A 17093-nucleotide genomic window follows, 5' to 3' on the forward strand; every position below is an offset into this window, starting at 1 on the left:
TACCACCCTTCCTGACAGTAAATTTAAAATTTTAAAAATGTCAATATTTGGAAATTAGAGCTGAAAAAAAGACAATGTTAAAAAAAATTATAAAAATAATTACAGAAAAATAATAATAATTGTAAAAAAAGTTCATACAGAAAAAAAGAAGTCGAATATAAAGACTCTCTTTCTTTTCGTTCTTTTTTTTTAATAGCAAATTCATGTAAAAAGCTATAAATTTTCCCTAAAGGATTTATGGTTTTAGTTCAATAACTTTACTATGGATGGAGTTGTAATTTTTTTTTCGTTGTGCGTTTATAAATCAAAACTTTCCTCGTTGATTAAATGTGATAGCATCTGAGAGTGGACATTTTGACTTGTTATTAACAGGTTTTATATTGATTTACAGGTTTACTGTTTGCAACGAAATTTATTGAAATTCCTTAAAACTAAAGACAGAAACTCTGGAAGGCTAAATTTATTCCCTTACACATAATTAAAGTATGCTTCCGGAATTTTTTTTAACCTTAATTGTTTTCCTATTATAAATTTTTAAAAACAGTCTATCTAGATTAAAATATAATGTTCACTGCAAAAAAAAAGAAAAAAAAAAAAAAAAAAANAAAAAAAAAAAAAAAAAAAGAGGAAGAAGAAAAACGGACCACCCTAAATAACTTTTGATCTACTAATCGGAACTTCATGTTCTAGGACTCTATCTTAATGATTCGAGGGGGTGAACAGAAACATGCTAGTTAATTAGTAGAGAGTATTTTAAGTTACGAAATCAGATATAAAAACGTACCTTCACTGAATAAACAGACCTTTTTTTTTTACGGAAATCGGATTTCTGACCCCAAAATATAGGGAGTAGCCGGAATCTGGGAAATATGGTTTCCAAAGTTTGGTTAGGAGAGCGATCAAAGTTTGGACCCCCTATTGTTAATTTTATTTTCTGCGTATTTCGCAATATCTCAAGAACTTCTTACGAGAAATGAAAAATTTTTACACACAGATATAAAATTCGCATATCGAAAGATAATTTCACGCAAAATTTTTTTAAAAATATTTTATAGTTATTTTATTTAATAAAAAATAGTTACTGTATTTAATAACAACCGAAAAATATTTTCTTTTTAAGGTATAAAGTTTTTTTTACCAATTTTAATGAATCTAATTTTGCATGGCAAAATACAAATCGTGAACGAAATTGGTTGAATAATTTTTCAAATTTTAAACATACGACATTTTTAAAATTTTATTTCTCAGAAACTATTCAACCAATTTCCTTCAAATTTTTTAATTTAGCATGTGAAAATGGATGATGAAAAAATTTTACATCTTACAATTCAAATTTTTTTCGACTATAAATAAAATAATAAGAAATATTAAATATTTACTATATATTTTTTTGCATAAAAATATCTTTGGATAAACAAATTTCATAATTGTATGCAAACGCTTTTCAATTCGTTTAAAAAGTTCTTAAGACATGGCGAAATGCGCAAAACATAAAATTAACATTAGGGGTTCCAAACTTTGGATCGCTCTCCTGGCCTAACTATGGGGAGCATATTTCCTAGATTGCGACTTCTTTCTATATTTTGAGGGCCTGATATCCTATTCCATTGAAAAATGGTTTGTTCATTCAGATTAAGTACGTTTTTTGTGCTAACTTAAAACGTCGTATGCACTAATTAATTAGCACCCCCTGGATTGAGCTCTAGAAAGGGAAAATACGATCATTAGATCAAAAGTTATTCAGGATGGTCTGTTTTTATGGCACACTGTACAATAATTTACCATTAAGTTTCCAGCTTCAATCAATTCTGCATGTAGAGATTTCGTAATTTCACGTACGTTCATGTACAAACTGCAATTGTCCATGACGCAGAACTTTAAACTGCACTTGATCCGTTACATTAGTGCATACGTTAGCCTGTAGGACTGTACATATGTGAACACGTAGGACTGTACATTAATCTCTCAAGTATTAGTTCTTTTCCCCGTTGTAACATTTAGAAAAAGTTGTGCTACAAGGATTTTGCAGTACAGGAATTTAGACTTAAATATGAATGAGATCTTGCAGTGTTTATATAAATTAGATTTAGTTTTAATAAATAATGATTAATTCGCATTGTGGTTAAATGTTAGGCATTTTTAATATTGATTACATTTCAAAAAGTATGTTATCTAACATAGAAAAAAATGAAACAATACTTTTTCAGAAATTTTTTATTGTAAAAATAGAAATTACTATTAACAGAACAATAGTAAACCTTTCAACACAGCATTTACAGCTTTTGCTAGAGCAGTATTTACATATTTCTCTGGTTTGTCACCGCACCCCATTCATGTTAATAATTCTAAAATTGAAGTATAGAAGAACTCCCTTTTTGGCAATTTACAAAAATTAAGACAGGCCGCGATCATGTTAGGAAACATTTAGATTTTACAAAACTTATTCAAATAATAAAAAAGGTTCGCATGCAATCACGATAAAAAACAAAAACAAAAATGAAAATATAACAAAAAAGTAAAATATATACATTAAGAATATAAAATTATGAAACAAGAAAAATTTCCAAAGACTTTGTTCAAATTGTAACACATAAAATTAATCATTTTTAAGTTAAACAAACTAAAAAAAGTACATAAAATTATAGCAAATAATAAAATTATTGCACAGTTTACAAAGCTTCAATGCAATGAAAATGTTTGAAACGCATGAAATAATCACATAATGTTTTTGGAATTTAAAAAAAAAAATGAGTGAAGCATGCATATTTAAAAAACACGAATGTAATGGACTTTGTTCAATGATGAAATAAATTATATCACAGTCTGGTAGCTTGCCACGTTTGTCAATTTTGAAATCAATTTTTTTTAGTTCAACAAACCAATTTCAAAAATTAAGGAAAAAACGATACATAAATATAATTTAGATATATTTAATTTATCAATAAATTAAAATATAAGTTTAACTCTCTGAAAAAGATGGAAAAAAATTATGTCTTGGAAACATTGCACGTTTTAAAGTAAATTATACTTTGATAAATTAATTTTGATTGTTATTTATAAAAAAATCTGCAAAAAATGAAATTCTTGCAAGATGATAGAGTTTTCAAACATATTTTTCACTTAGAACTATTATGCAGTGAATCTTATCCGACTGCATTAAAAATTGCCTTTCATTTTTAAAGTAAGTCTTAGTAAATATAACATTATACAATGGATGTTAGAAGGTAGCTCTGAATCAGCACTTCAACTATTAATTATTTTTACTACAAAAATGAGTAAAACATCTTAAATTTAATTAAAAATACTTATATATAAACTTAAAATTAAGTAAAAACAATGTTTTGTAAAAAAAGTTAGCTGCATATGAAAGTAGTTTTGATTGAGAGTGATATGAAACCAATACTTTTGAAGTTTTTAATTATTTTCTTATCTTTTTCATTATGTCATAAAATGTTGTGTACAAGTTTTACAATATTAGTGTTTACTTTTTAAAAGTATAAATACAATGAATGTAGAAATATCTTCATTTATATTTGTGTAAAAAATATTTTAAACATTAATCTCAAAAATTCTTAAATCAAGTAATACAGCCGATTCATGGCTAAGACAGTTTTCATTTTAACAAAGCAACTTTGTACTTAAAAATATAAATAGCTGAAAAGAATACTTATATGGAATTTATAAACTCAAATTATATAATAAATATCTTACGGATGATAGTAGTTCCATAGAGCAATTATTTACATACTCGCTTCGATATCAACGAAATAAGTAGCTCGAGAATATTGCTTCAAGGGACAAGCTACGTTAACCTTGCAATTTGTAATTATTATTAAATATGTATAATTACTATTATGTATAATTATTAATTATACCAAAATATTGGAGGGTACATCCTGAAGTTCAGAACGTCACAAAAGGTCAGTTATAATAAAAACCTTTGATGTTGAGTCTTCAGTTGAGTTCAACAAAGGTTCACAATCAAGATTATCATATTTGGAAACTTACAAAGATGTAATCTGACGAAGAAGCTCCCTATTTGTAACTTAGTTTAGAATAGGGTTTCCAACAAAGAATAGGGAATTCTTTTTAAACTAGTTTTTTTTTTTAATCCGCTCATCTAAATATGAAATGGGTTTTCAGAAACCGAAAAACCACTCATATTCTTCTACAGTCACCTTTAACCATGTAAAAAAAGATTTGTTCTATGTCAAATAAAAATGCAGTGAAAAAGACGATATAATTGTTTGAAGATTGAAGTAGGTTTGAAAGAAATGGATCTTTTATTAAATAATGTCACTTAATATTTCATATTGAGAATCTTTCTCTCTTTTTTTCTTTTTAATCCATATTGAACAGACACATTCTGACATTTTATGCTTTGCAAAATGAAAATCTTAGGAATCCTAAAGAGGTATTTCAAAAAAAATATTTGTTTGCTTCTTTAATTATTTAAATTTTATATGCCAAAAAGAAGAGGCACTTAAAACATATAAATACATTTTAATTTGCAGTGAGAGTAGATATTATGAATAGCCTATTCAATTTCTATTCAATAGAAAATAGCACCAAATTTACCTTAAAAAAATAAAGGAATGAAATTAAAACATTGGGGATGATGAAATTAATTTTAATTGAATGCCTATTTTAAGATTGCCGGCAAAAAATAGAATTTATTAATGAATTAGTAAAAAAAGTTTCAGCTTATACATTTCTTATAGAATTCACACACAGTTTCACAGTAGCACAGTTCCACAGTAACACATACTTTATAAAGTATATACTATTTTTACTTAAGACGGATGAATTAAAAGCAACTTAATAAGTAATAGTTGTTTTCAGTTGTTGTTTCTTGGGCTTACTAAACCATTAATAGGCATTCGTTCAACGAGTAAGAGAGAGGAACCATGCATTGATTGTCCTGTAAGAGATGAAGAAACTATATTAAATGTTATCAAATTAATTAGTTTCAAAATTAAAGAGGCAACAGAGTTTGGTTAATTTTTTTCATAGGATCACGTTAAACTGTTACATTATTTTCTGTTTAAAATAATGGGAATGCTAATTTAATTAACTTGATTACTTTTGTAAATTAATTAATTTATTTTGTGTTCATGGATAAGGAATAAAACTGCTCTATGCTATAGTTATGCTAAGAGTCATTTTAAAAGATATTTTTGCTTAACAGGAATCGTTCATTTTTATCAACAGGTCAAAACTACATCTGTACATCCTGTTTGAAAACGAGGTAGTTATAAGTATATCAGTAATAGGTTATCTGTTTTCCCACAATCTAACTTAAAACGTGTTTAAATGTTGCTATCTTCCAATGCTCGAAATTTTTTGTTTTAAATAAATGAAATTAAAAATATTTTTCAGTAATTTCATTTAAGGGAACATATTTGCAAGAAAAAAAGATCTTTCATATAAAGTTCGAAAACATAAAATAAAAACGTCAATATTATGCAAACTTTATATTTAGAAGCAAATAAAATTTTGATATTGTGACATCGGGTCATTGAATTTTTTTATTAATATTTTTCCCTTTTCTCTTAATTTGCTAAGCAATATTTTTTTGTTTTGTTGTTTTGATTAATAATTTGTAATTTAAAATTTGATTAAAGAAAGGAAAAATTTCTTCCAAATTTTTGTTTTGCATTGTGGGTGTATTGCGACATCTGGTCACTAAATTACATTTTGCTATTTCTACCCTCTCTCCCTTTGAAGTTTGACACTTGGAAATTCTTAGTCTGCAAGGTGCATCTGTTCGTGTACCTCTGTAGTGCGATTTCGTCATTGTTTTGGTTTAGGCGTAACTTGCTTCTTCTCTGACTCTTCCAAAAATTAAAATCTGCCGAAAAAAGCTAAAACAAGTTTGTGTAGAACGTTAATTTTCTAAGGAAGAAATAAGCTCTGGTATAAATATTGAGACATCCCTGCAATGAACACATTCACACCCTTATCGAGCAATAAGTTGCAACAGCTAACAAATTTTTTTCACCCGCCCCAGTCCGGGGATTTCATGATGGTTGTTCGGGATTACTCCGACTGCGCGATCTAGCTGCCTTCTCGATTGTCATCAAATCGATCCTTGTGTTCTGAAGTTACTTTAGAATTCTTGCCGTTTATTCTTAAATGTTCCAACAATTACCTCTTCCTCCGATTTGTGACTAGCCTAAGGATGATTGTTCCAGAACTCGGGTTCATTTTGTGAGGGATGCCACCCTTCCTACATTTTGGAATTAAATGTCGACGAATTCTGCTGTCCCTCCATTAATAGCGGTTCAATTCTTCTTCAACAACGAACAGCGATGTTCCTTTGCTTAACTTGATCTATCCCGCCTACCGAAATGACGACCATTTTGTTGGCTTCACTTGAGAACCTTATGATCCAAATCAGCTCTCCTCCATCGAGATGCTGATGTAAAAGATATTATTTACATCCACTAACATTAATAAAATTTTCCTTTACCGGATGCTCCTGAACTCATGGTGTTCTTTGGTTTCTTCCAGTGTCTTCGGCACAGGTTGTTCTTCGGCACTGGTTTCTTCTAGTGTCTTCGGCACATTTTTTTAATATTTTCGCTGTTGATTTTCTTAAAAGAATACTACTGGGACAATTAAAATGTGGGTTGTTGCAAAATAATGTTAATGAATTACCATTTCGATCAATTATAGCCAAAATTTTATGTACTGCATGCATCTAATAATTCGTTTCACTAAAATGTGTCTTAATTTATATAATAACATAATTTAAGTAATGATATCGAGAAATTTCCATTAACCATAATTTTTATTTATTAACTACCTTAATTTTTAATAATTTATTTTCAAATTTCTTATTTACTTATCCACAAATTAAGATTTTTTTTGATTAAATTTTTCATTATAACTTATTAACAACTAATATTGATATTTTATTTTACTAAGGCACAATTATCTTTGATTGATCTTGATTTAGTCATATCTAACTTCAAAATTTTCTTTTGAGTGAATCATTGAATCATTGCTTCCATTCACCAATGTACTGTCGTTTGAAAAGTATAAGTCTACTCATCGTTAATTTGTATTTTGCTGTAACATTGGTCATCGACATAAAAATACTGTAATGACTTACTTTGCAATGCACATCTCTCAGCAATAATTTTACGATGTCTGGGCTTCAAAAAACAGTGATGAAAGATTAAATAAGAAATGGATATGATGATACAGATGCATGACATTGTTCTGTAGGAAATGCTCATGGAATAAGACTCTTCTAAGTATAAAACAAATGGACAACCGATCATTTTACCTAAAAATATCGAAAACAGTTTTAAAATTTAAAGTAACAAAGACAATCATGGTATAGTAATGTTCTAAATTAAATGTGCAATGCTAAAAATAGTTTGTGTTTGTAGAGTGCTTCTGAAACACATAAAAAATGTAGTAGTCAGAGCACTGAAATAAGATTTTTGTTTACTTTAAACATATATTCTTCCATTGTTATGAAAAACTATTTAAAACTTCTGAGCTGAATTAGTGTGGCGTTTCCACGTTTTTCGAATTACCATAAGAATTAAAAAAAATTTTAAATTTAATCAATGATGGGCTTTAAGTGCAATGGTTTGGGAACGCGTCTCTCTTTTGAACATTACTTCCCATAGGTGGATATCAAGAACTGGAACTAGAGTTCATTACGAAGATATCTTTGAGAACACCTTCAGTTTAAATCGTAGCTTCATTTTCCATCAAGCTAATAATAAGAGACACCGATCCATGCGCATCCAGGACTGGTTCGTCCACTGAAATAGGACTTTATTTAACTGACCACAGACCAGACTATAGATATTAAAATTATAGTGGTAAATGGACTTAACTGGAGCGTCATCTTGTAGGAAGAAATGCAAAGATTCCGATTTAAAATTCGCTTAAATTTAAGAGGAATAGAATAAAAATCGCTTCTTCATTTATTCGAGCACTTTTTGATTCTATGCTTCTGAGATGCTAAGCTATTGTTGATGTCAATAGATTTGCCAAATTTGTTTTTAGTTAGTTTTTTTACTCTTCAATTTTTCATTGATTTAAGCATCAAATTAATGCCTGAAAATACACATCAATAAATTAAAGCTAAAAATTATGAGTTTAATATCTATTTTATAGATACTATATATGCTTAATATCATTTAAATGAATTTGAAAAAAAATTAACGATGGAATTTAAAGTAACAACAGGATTATGTCTCCAAAGCATTTTTTCTATGATTTCCTTTCAATTTAAAAACTTTAAATAATAAATTATGCAGTGATTGTACTTAAAGTTCGTCATGAAATATGTGAGAATTTTCAGCATGTTACTCAGCTGAGAATTCCACTAACGAGCAATCTATATGTCTAGACATTTTATGTTGTAGAACCTAAGTAAATCTAAAATCCTGATTCGCAAGCATATTTTTATCAATTTTAAATAATTAATTATTTAAAAAAAAGCGAGAATAAGGCATCATTTATTCAAAACTCTTTAGTTCAAGTTTGTTTAGGTTGTGGTCATTTAAATATTCTGAACAAAGCTCCCAGTAGTAAGAGGTGAGATGTAGTGCGAAGTCTTACACTAACATACGCAATCTTATTTTGTTAAAAGGAATCATCAATAGTAAATACTACCTATATCAGTGTGTTTACTTAATTAAAAATAAGAAAAAGAAACGAAAAGAACTTAAATTATTTTTGTTCAGAGAAATCAACAGAACGGTATCAATTCAAGAGCAGAAAATTTGAAAAATGAAACAAAAAGCCTAGTTATTTTTGCAATATACCAAATTTTCTGTTTAATTGTGTAGAAGATACTTTGAAATATTGTGTAGGGGGGAGCTATAAGTTTGGTTGATCTGTCGAATTTTGCTGTCTATACCTTTGACTGCACGCACTAATGAAAAATTTTTCTGAATCCTTTTTTGTGCATGCTCCCATGTGGGAATTAAAAGTTAAACGCCAATATCGTGGACTTCTTTTCCTGGATAGTTTAAATGTCAAATTTTTATCTAAAAAGACCATTATCACCTTAGTTTTGAAGAAGAATATAAAAAATAGTGTTATGATAAAGTTATGCCAAAGACCAATTGAAAATTTAATCAAAAGAATGCGAATGCACCAGTACAGTCAAAGAAGGCTTTTCTCAAATGTTTGTTAAATGTATATTTGCAATTTATTTATTTTGAAATTTGAAAAAAATCTGTTTCAATTAATTAGCTGTAATAGATTATTTGGAACTAAACATTTCTAGTCTTAGGGCATTCCGTACACGTTTACCAAGGCGCAAATTTTATTGATATTTACACACGGAGTAATTCAAACCTGTATATATGCATAGCTCTATGCATAAGTATATCATATATGTATAATTATAATTATTATGTTCTTGTTGGAGAAAGGAGAAAAACTTTGCATGTAACAGGTAAGGTAAAATTTTTTCTTCTAATTTGGTAACACTTGCTTGCCTTAAACTGTATGAATTCTTTTCACTATTGTTGGACTCATCTACACTGAACTTAGTTCTAGAAAAGTATGCTTAACTATTAATAATAGGATTCTCACTAATTGAAAATCCCCAATTTACAGATCCCACTTATTTAACAGAAATATTAAATTTTCATGCTTTAAACAAAATACATACGTTATGAATTAAATATTAAAAGAAAATATAAATCTACAATTCATATATTTAGATTTTTTTATAGAATTTAATACCAGCTTACCAATGCCAAAATGAGCAACTGCGAGAACATAATGCATGGCGATGCGTTTTCCTTTGGAATTATTATGTTCTGCTGAAGCAACTAAAGCCAGCCAAAGAATAGGTATTGTAAAAGCTTTCATTGCTTCGAAGGGTGTAGCCCACCACCAGTGGTCCCATTCCTCGACGAAAGAGAGTCCAGCTAGATGAATAGCATGAAAAGCAAATGCTGCTGATATAAGACTAGCTTCTCCAATGTTTTGTAGTAAATTTTTGGCAACCCAGAGAAATGGTATACAGCAGAAAAAAAAGATAGATTGTGTTGCTCCAAGCATTAGATGATTAAAACCAATGTTTTCGTAAAGAAGAGGATCGAGTTCCTAAAAAAAGAAAATTATAACATTCAAACATTAATTCAAACTTTTGCAAAAATTAGTATAGATATTGGTATGAGCTGATCAGTTTTGGAGCAGTCCATGCAAGTAGACTCTAAGTGTTATAAATGAATTCAATTGATTCGTTACATGGTGACTAGTTTCAGTGATGGTTGTACAAAAGAAGTCACTCATTAAAAAGAAGTAAAAGATGTAAACATTCATTATTAGTAAGCTGATCAGCGTCCTCCCAAAACTGGTAGCAAAATTTCTACACGGATATTTGAAAACTCTCCTTAATAATATTTAAAAAAAACATTTTTGTTGGAAAATCTCCTTGAGGGATTTCTGTTCTCTGAATACTAAATTGGAAAGGTAAAACAGTGATTTTATTTCCAGTTCTTTAGTTATGGGAGAACTAAACACCTATGGAGAACACCTTATTTATTAGGCTTTATAAACACTAAACAATAAACACTAAAAAACTCTTATGTTTAATTGCTGATCAAAATCTAGTCATATTTTTCTTTTCTTTTGCTATATTTATTATATAATTGAAATAAAATGCACAGTTTGAGATTTGTGCCTTATTAAGGGGACACGGGACCTTGAAATCATAAAATTTTCAAAAAAAATTTTTTTTGTTAAAAATATAAAGATAGTCAGCCTGAATCACGTGTTGTTCAAATTTTTTCGATACGATGATTTTTTATGATTTTATAGCTATTTTTCTGAAAAGTGGGCGTGGCACTTTTGACGTTCCATAAGCTGTCTGTTTGTTTACATTGTAGTTATCAAGCTTATTTTGATTTTTTTTTATGTTCAAATCAATATTTCTATAAAATATTTTTTAATTAGTATAGCATATAAATTAATTAATTAATATAGCATTAGTATTGAAATTTTCTAGCATGTTATCGAAATTCTGCAATATGCTTTTCCTATGTCAATGTCAATAATTTTTTTATTTATCTGGTATCAAATATATTATTTGTTTTATTAAAATTATAGAGAATAATGTTTTTAGTGTAATTTTTATGCACACAAAAATAATCTTTTTTCTTTGTTTCAAGGTTACATATGACATATTGATATGATGCATAACGAACAATATTTTTATGTAAAAATCGTTTGTATTGGTAAAAATTTAGCATTTATTATATTAAGAATACATCGGAAGTTCTTTTTATATTTTAAGCATGATATTATAGCTATTACAGTGAGTTTTAGTTAATTTACACAAAAAAAGTAGTTTTTCTCCGTTAACTTTTTTTGCATAATTTACTTCTATAATTTGTCCCTTGTGTCTGAATATTTGAAAATTTTGCCTGAAAATTTTTCATATGCTTCATATGACTGTTATAAAGACAATGTAGCATTGTTTTCACGAAATATTAATTATAAAGTTTTTTATACAACTTTAACTGTAGGAGGAAATGAAAATTTTCGAAAAAAAAGCGTCGGAACTAAAAAAATTTTTTTTTCTCAAAACCTGTTGAAGTGAAACAATAACTGATGCTAGAGAGTCTTTATATCATCATTATCTATCTATAGAAAAAATTTTAAATTATTTGGATGAAATTTCAGACACAAGGGACAATTTTTGTATTTTTTAAAATTTTCATATTTTATTAAATTTTTAAAAAAATTTTGACCAAAAATGTTTTTACTTGGCCTATTTCCTAAAATATGCTAAAAAATAAATAAATTATGTTCATAATAGTAAAATTAAATTAAAAAACAAGTTTTCATAAATTTTCATTTGAAAGGTCCCATGTCCCCTTAAACACTTTTAGAGTTCAAATTTACTGCAAATTTAGTATGGTGCCAGGCTGAATCATTTTGTAGTACATATTAATGCTTCTAAAATTTGGTTATACGATGCTATTATTTCAACTTGATCGGTTTAATTTAACAAATGTTAGATGTTTAGATCCTAAGGAATCAGTGCTCAGACAAGCTTCCCCTGGCAGTTATATCAGCAGTTATTCTCCTAGGCATCGAATCGAACGGATATTGGATAGCATGGACGGGTACAGCATTCCATGCAGCACAATTCATCGACTGTAGTAACTGACGAGTGGTGGCGTTCCAGTCGTTGGACAACTATTGACCAGACGTTTTCGATAGGTGAGAGATCTGGAGAACGTGCTGGCCAGAGCAACAAGCGAGCAAATTATATTATAATGCAAAGTTTAAACGATTTATCTGATTTTGTACTTTATATATATGCACACGCATTACTGACCATTAAAATTGCTACATCAGGAAGGAATGCAAGTAACAGAAAGATATTTATTGGGCACATACATTATAGTTGAAAGAACAAGTGTAGAAGAACAAGTGATTAAATTTTCAGGATTTTTGGATGTTTAGATCCTAAGGAATCTGTGCTTAGACAAGCTTCCCCTGGCAGTAATATCAGCAGTTATTCTCCTAGGCATCGAATCGAACGGATATTGGATAGCATGGACGGGTACAGCATTCCATGCAGCACAATTCATCGACCGTAGTAACTGACGAGTGGTGGCGTTCCAGTCGTTGGGCAACTATTGACCAGACGTTTTCAATAGTTGAGAGATCTGGAGAACACGCTGGCCAGAGCAACAAGCCAGCATGTTCTGTGTCAAGGAAGGTCAGGACAGTGCGGGCAACATGCGGTAATGCATTGTCCTGCTGTTATGAGGCCTCGAAGATTAGGCAGTGCAACTGGCCCTAACACATCAGAAATGAAACGGCTGCAGCTCAAAAAGACGACAATGCGAACTGGAGGTGATCAAAACGTGTATCCAATGGCACTCCTTACCATTACTCCAGGAGATGGGCCAGTATGACTATGTCGAATGCCAGCTGCCAATGGGCGTTCTCTACGATGTCACCAAACACGGATGCGACCATCATACAGAACCTGGATTTGTCTGGAAAGTCGACGTCATGCCATTCCTGTTTCCAGGTTCGTCGTTGATCACACCATTGGAGGCGCTTCTGCCTGTGATGCAGCGTCAAGGGTAGCCGAAGCCATGGTTACCATGCTGACAAGTCCATGCTGCTGCAAACGTTGTCAAACTATTCGTGCAGACACTTGTTGTCTTACAAATGATCCCATTTGTTCGTGACGTGGCAGTATGATCCCTTAAGGTCTGTAGATAACATGTCTGTTTTCTCGGCTGTTAGTGATGGGGGGGGGGGCAGCGCAGATCCTGCGCGGCGTTCCATATGACAACCATGAACACATCGATTCAATATTCTGTTAACAGTCATGGGATATCGACCAACGCGAGCAGTAATACTTCGGTATTATAAACCACAATCCCAGTAGGCCACAATTCGACCTCAATCAAACTCAGACTCGTGCTGGTAGGCATTTCTCCTTCTTACACGAGGCATAATAAGAGCTTTTTTACCCAAGAACAAAGCTTGAATTCAATTTCTGTATGAGAAACTTACTGTCAAATCTCTTCTTTTATACGCATTGTAGGTCTCGCTACCGCCGCCGCCTGCATTGCATGAATGCGCTGATAAGCTAACCATTTGCATACCACAACACGCCTTATCCATCCTACAAATTTCAAGTTTGGGGTGTGTCACCTTCCTGGTGCAGCAATTTTAATGGCCAGTAGCGTATGCATATATATGTATGTATATATATATATAATCCATNATTGTTGTGAGGGAATGACGCGAAACACTGGGGACAAAGTTTAAAATAGTGCTGTGTTAATATTTTTATCAGAAATTAAATTTAAAATTTATTTTCTGAATTCTATATTTCAATATTCTCAAATAAAAAACACAAATTTGTAAAAAAAAATTTTTATTTCAGAAACAATTTTTTTCTTTTTTTAAATCAGCAGTGGGGACAAGTGAGGGAATGACATATTGGTATATTTTTATTACCTAAAATTAATAAAAAATAAAAATTGATAATTTTATTTTTATTCTTTTGTTAGCTTGAATTCTGAAGGACACTTTCCCTGAAATTTTTTTTTTCGTAAGTTGTAAAACAAACATAAAATATACTGGGGACATGAAAATGACTGTTTTTGTGAGAATGACCCATATATATATATATATATATATATAGCATGCATACTGTAAATAAATTTATTCCTTTTTTTTAAACGATGGTGAAAATAATATTTTTTTTTCTAGACATTTACCGTAGCTTTTAATTTGCGAAAATGAGCCATGGTTCATTTGTAAAAAGAGCACGTTTAAGAGTTTTCAGCTTAGAGAGATAACATGAGGACTTTATTCCAATCTGCTAGAAAATCGCGTTAGAAACCGCTACACAATCGATTTTCTTTAATTGAACCATTTTCTGTTAGGTGAGGACTACAGATACGAACTATTCTTGTTAACTCCTTGTTTTTAGTAGAGTTGATAGTTTTCGCCTTTTATTCTATTTGGTCAGATCAAATCAGAATATAAAATAGCAAACAATGTCAAAATGGACTCTTTAATTTGTGTAAAAGTATTTTGAAATGTTTAGAACTTTTGTGCGTGATTAATATCATTTTTGTGCTTTGCGAAAATAAAATAATTTCTAAATAATCGATGGAATGACTAGACACTATTTAATGTCTCCTATAACATGCATAAAATAAATGTTTATTCTTTTTTACTAATACACAGATGTTTGTTTGAATACCTTTAGGCATTAAAATTACTGCTTTAAGAAGTACGAAAACTTCTCCTTCATTCTCTGATTTGAAGTATGTTTATGATGCGTCTACTTAATAGTATTCTATTTAAAATAAAACAGGCAAAAAAATATATACTGTGAAATTTTGCCAGTTTTTGGGTGAAACAAGATATTTTGATTGCCAGAATTTGAAAATATATAATTAATTGTATTTAGCGATTAAGCTTAAAGTTTAAAGTTAGAAACTATTTTTTACCCTTACAGTTCGAATCCATTTACTTATGATTGAAAAACTGCAAATACCAAATTAAATGGTTTTGTAACCGTTTACAACTAGCACGATTTCAAATCCGTAAAAAGGAAATTTTACTGAGGATTCGACCTAGGTTATGCTAGGCTTTTCATTAGGTATTGAACATTGGAGTAAGGTTGTGATCGAGTAGTGTTTCGTCTAATGCACCGTAGAATATGTTTAATTAGTTTATCTATTGGTGCAATCTATTGAGAGATAGAGTATTTTGTGTTAAGTAGCTCTGTGGTGCTACCATCTATACGTTAAAATGAAGGTCTTGTATTACAATGGTCCTGGGTGAGCAATCGGGTAGTGCAGAGCACTGGAAATTCTACATGAGTTTAAAGAATGAAAGAAATATTGTGCAGTCAATACTGAGTTTGTAACAGTCATTCAGTAGTTCATGAGATAGACAGATTAGCCTCTTGTTTTCATAATTATACTTTTTGCCACAAAGCACTCCGTTTCCACAGGTACAAATGATATAGTATTTTTTGAGGTACAAATGATATTTTACGTTATCATTAATAAAATAATGGTTGCTTAAATATATATAAATTTTAAAAAAATTAAAAATAATTCTATTAAAAAGAACAAAAAAAATCAAAGAATAATTAAAAATAATTGGCAAAAAATCATGTCAACTGTCGAGTTTTAAGCATTTGCGCCGTGGGTGAAAAATATAGGTGATCTTTTTTTTCTTTTGGGAAGAAAGCGAATAGCGAATTCTTGTAATCTCGAAATAAATAACATTAAAAGTCTGAGCTTCTAATTTTTTTTTAAAAAAAATGATTTCTTCTCGCATTAAGATTTTACGTTACACTTGTACCATTATGGTGCCATTTATGTAACACATGGTGCACACTCCATGTGGCATTATAATGCGATTTATCATAATGCGTTTATCTTCTGCACACTTTGTTTTAGTAACTCAGTTGAAATATTTATAGTAACAAAATTTCATTGTCTTAAAATTGTTGAAAAATAACAAATTTTAGGTTTGTAAAGACACCATCAGTTTAAAAAACAGGTGCTCCTGCTTATATACAAATCTGAATATTTGCAAACCTTTTAATAGTTTGCTTTAAATCAGGCAACTTACTCAGGTTTTTCGGAATAAGATTTCTAGTTCCCCTAATAAATTCATAACAACTTCTTTCGTTTAACAATTACCATAAGGCAAAGGTTATTACTGATCCATATGCATATTTGTACAACAGGTATATAATTTCTTTCATAAATTTGAAATTTTTATGAATGCATTTGTACTGTAAAAGCTGTTAGATTAAATAACTAATAAATAAGGAATTAAACTAGTAACTAATAAATAATGAATTAAACTACACTCTTTGAGAAATTATTATTGCGCGTTTAACCATAATATAGTTCAAATTTTTTGAAGTCTGAATATGTTGTTAAGCTAATTTACATTATTATATTTTTTAAATTTGGTTATCAGATAATATGACTCAACTTGAATGGAAACATTCACATTCATTCAATACCTTTTATGATGCAACAAATTTCTGCCGCATAAGTGCCTATATCATGTCTCAATGTTGAACCAGTATTTCTGATAGTATAAAATGAAATTGATTCAGCAAATGCAATTTATAATTATTTTTTCTTTCCTTTTTAAGTTTGCTTAATGATTTCCGAAATTAAAATTAGAAAAAATAATAATAATTTCATAAATAGAGGTAATAATAATCGTTGTAATTTAATTTGCATACACTTTCAGAAAAATTGATTTAATGTTAAACCATAATACCTGTAATCTAAAATATGCTATCACGCAAAATTGCTGCAACCATAATAAAGTGCTTCAATTGACCATGTTTCCGCTTTTGTTGAACCGTGCTAAGGAGTAACTATTGTCTTGATAATATAGTTCAAATGCACACAGTAAGAAAGTTCAATTAAATTTTAAAAAAATTACTAATTTGACATTAAACTAAGAAAAAAAAACTGTATTTTTTCGAATTTCCTCGTTTTCAACAAAGGAAATATTAATTAATTTTAAAAATCTCATGTTACAAATATTTGTTATGTATGTTCCTAATGACTGAC

General features: G+C 29.6%; 1 protein-coding gene across 1 annotated transcript in view; it reads right to left on the reverse strand.

The window, feature by feature from the left end:
- Positions 1-4645: 4645 nt before the first annotated feature.
- Positions 4646-17093, reverse strand: part of LOC107456898 (uncharacterized) — a 32536-nt gene continuing 20088 nt past the window's right edge. The window contains exons 6-8 of the mRNA XM_043040070.2: positions 9735-10092; positions 7118-7294; positions 4646-4921 (exon numbers count right to left, since the gene is read on the reverse strand). Coding sequence (XP_042896004.1) covers positions 4839-4921; positions 7118-7294; positions 9735-10092 — 618 coding nt within the window. The 3' untranslated portion in view covers positions 4646-4838. The remainder of the gene's footprint in view (positions 4922-7117; positions 7295-9734; positions 10093-17093) is intronic.

Source organism: Parasteatoda tepidariorum, chromosome X1 (assembly GCF_043381705.1).
Source record: "Parasteatoda tepidariorum isolate YZ-2023 chromosome X1, CAS_Ptep_4.0, whole genome shotgun sequence".
Taxonomy (NCBI): Eukaryota; Metazoa; Arthropoda; class Arachnida; order Araneae; family Theridiidae; genus Parasteatoda; species Parasteatoda tepidariorum.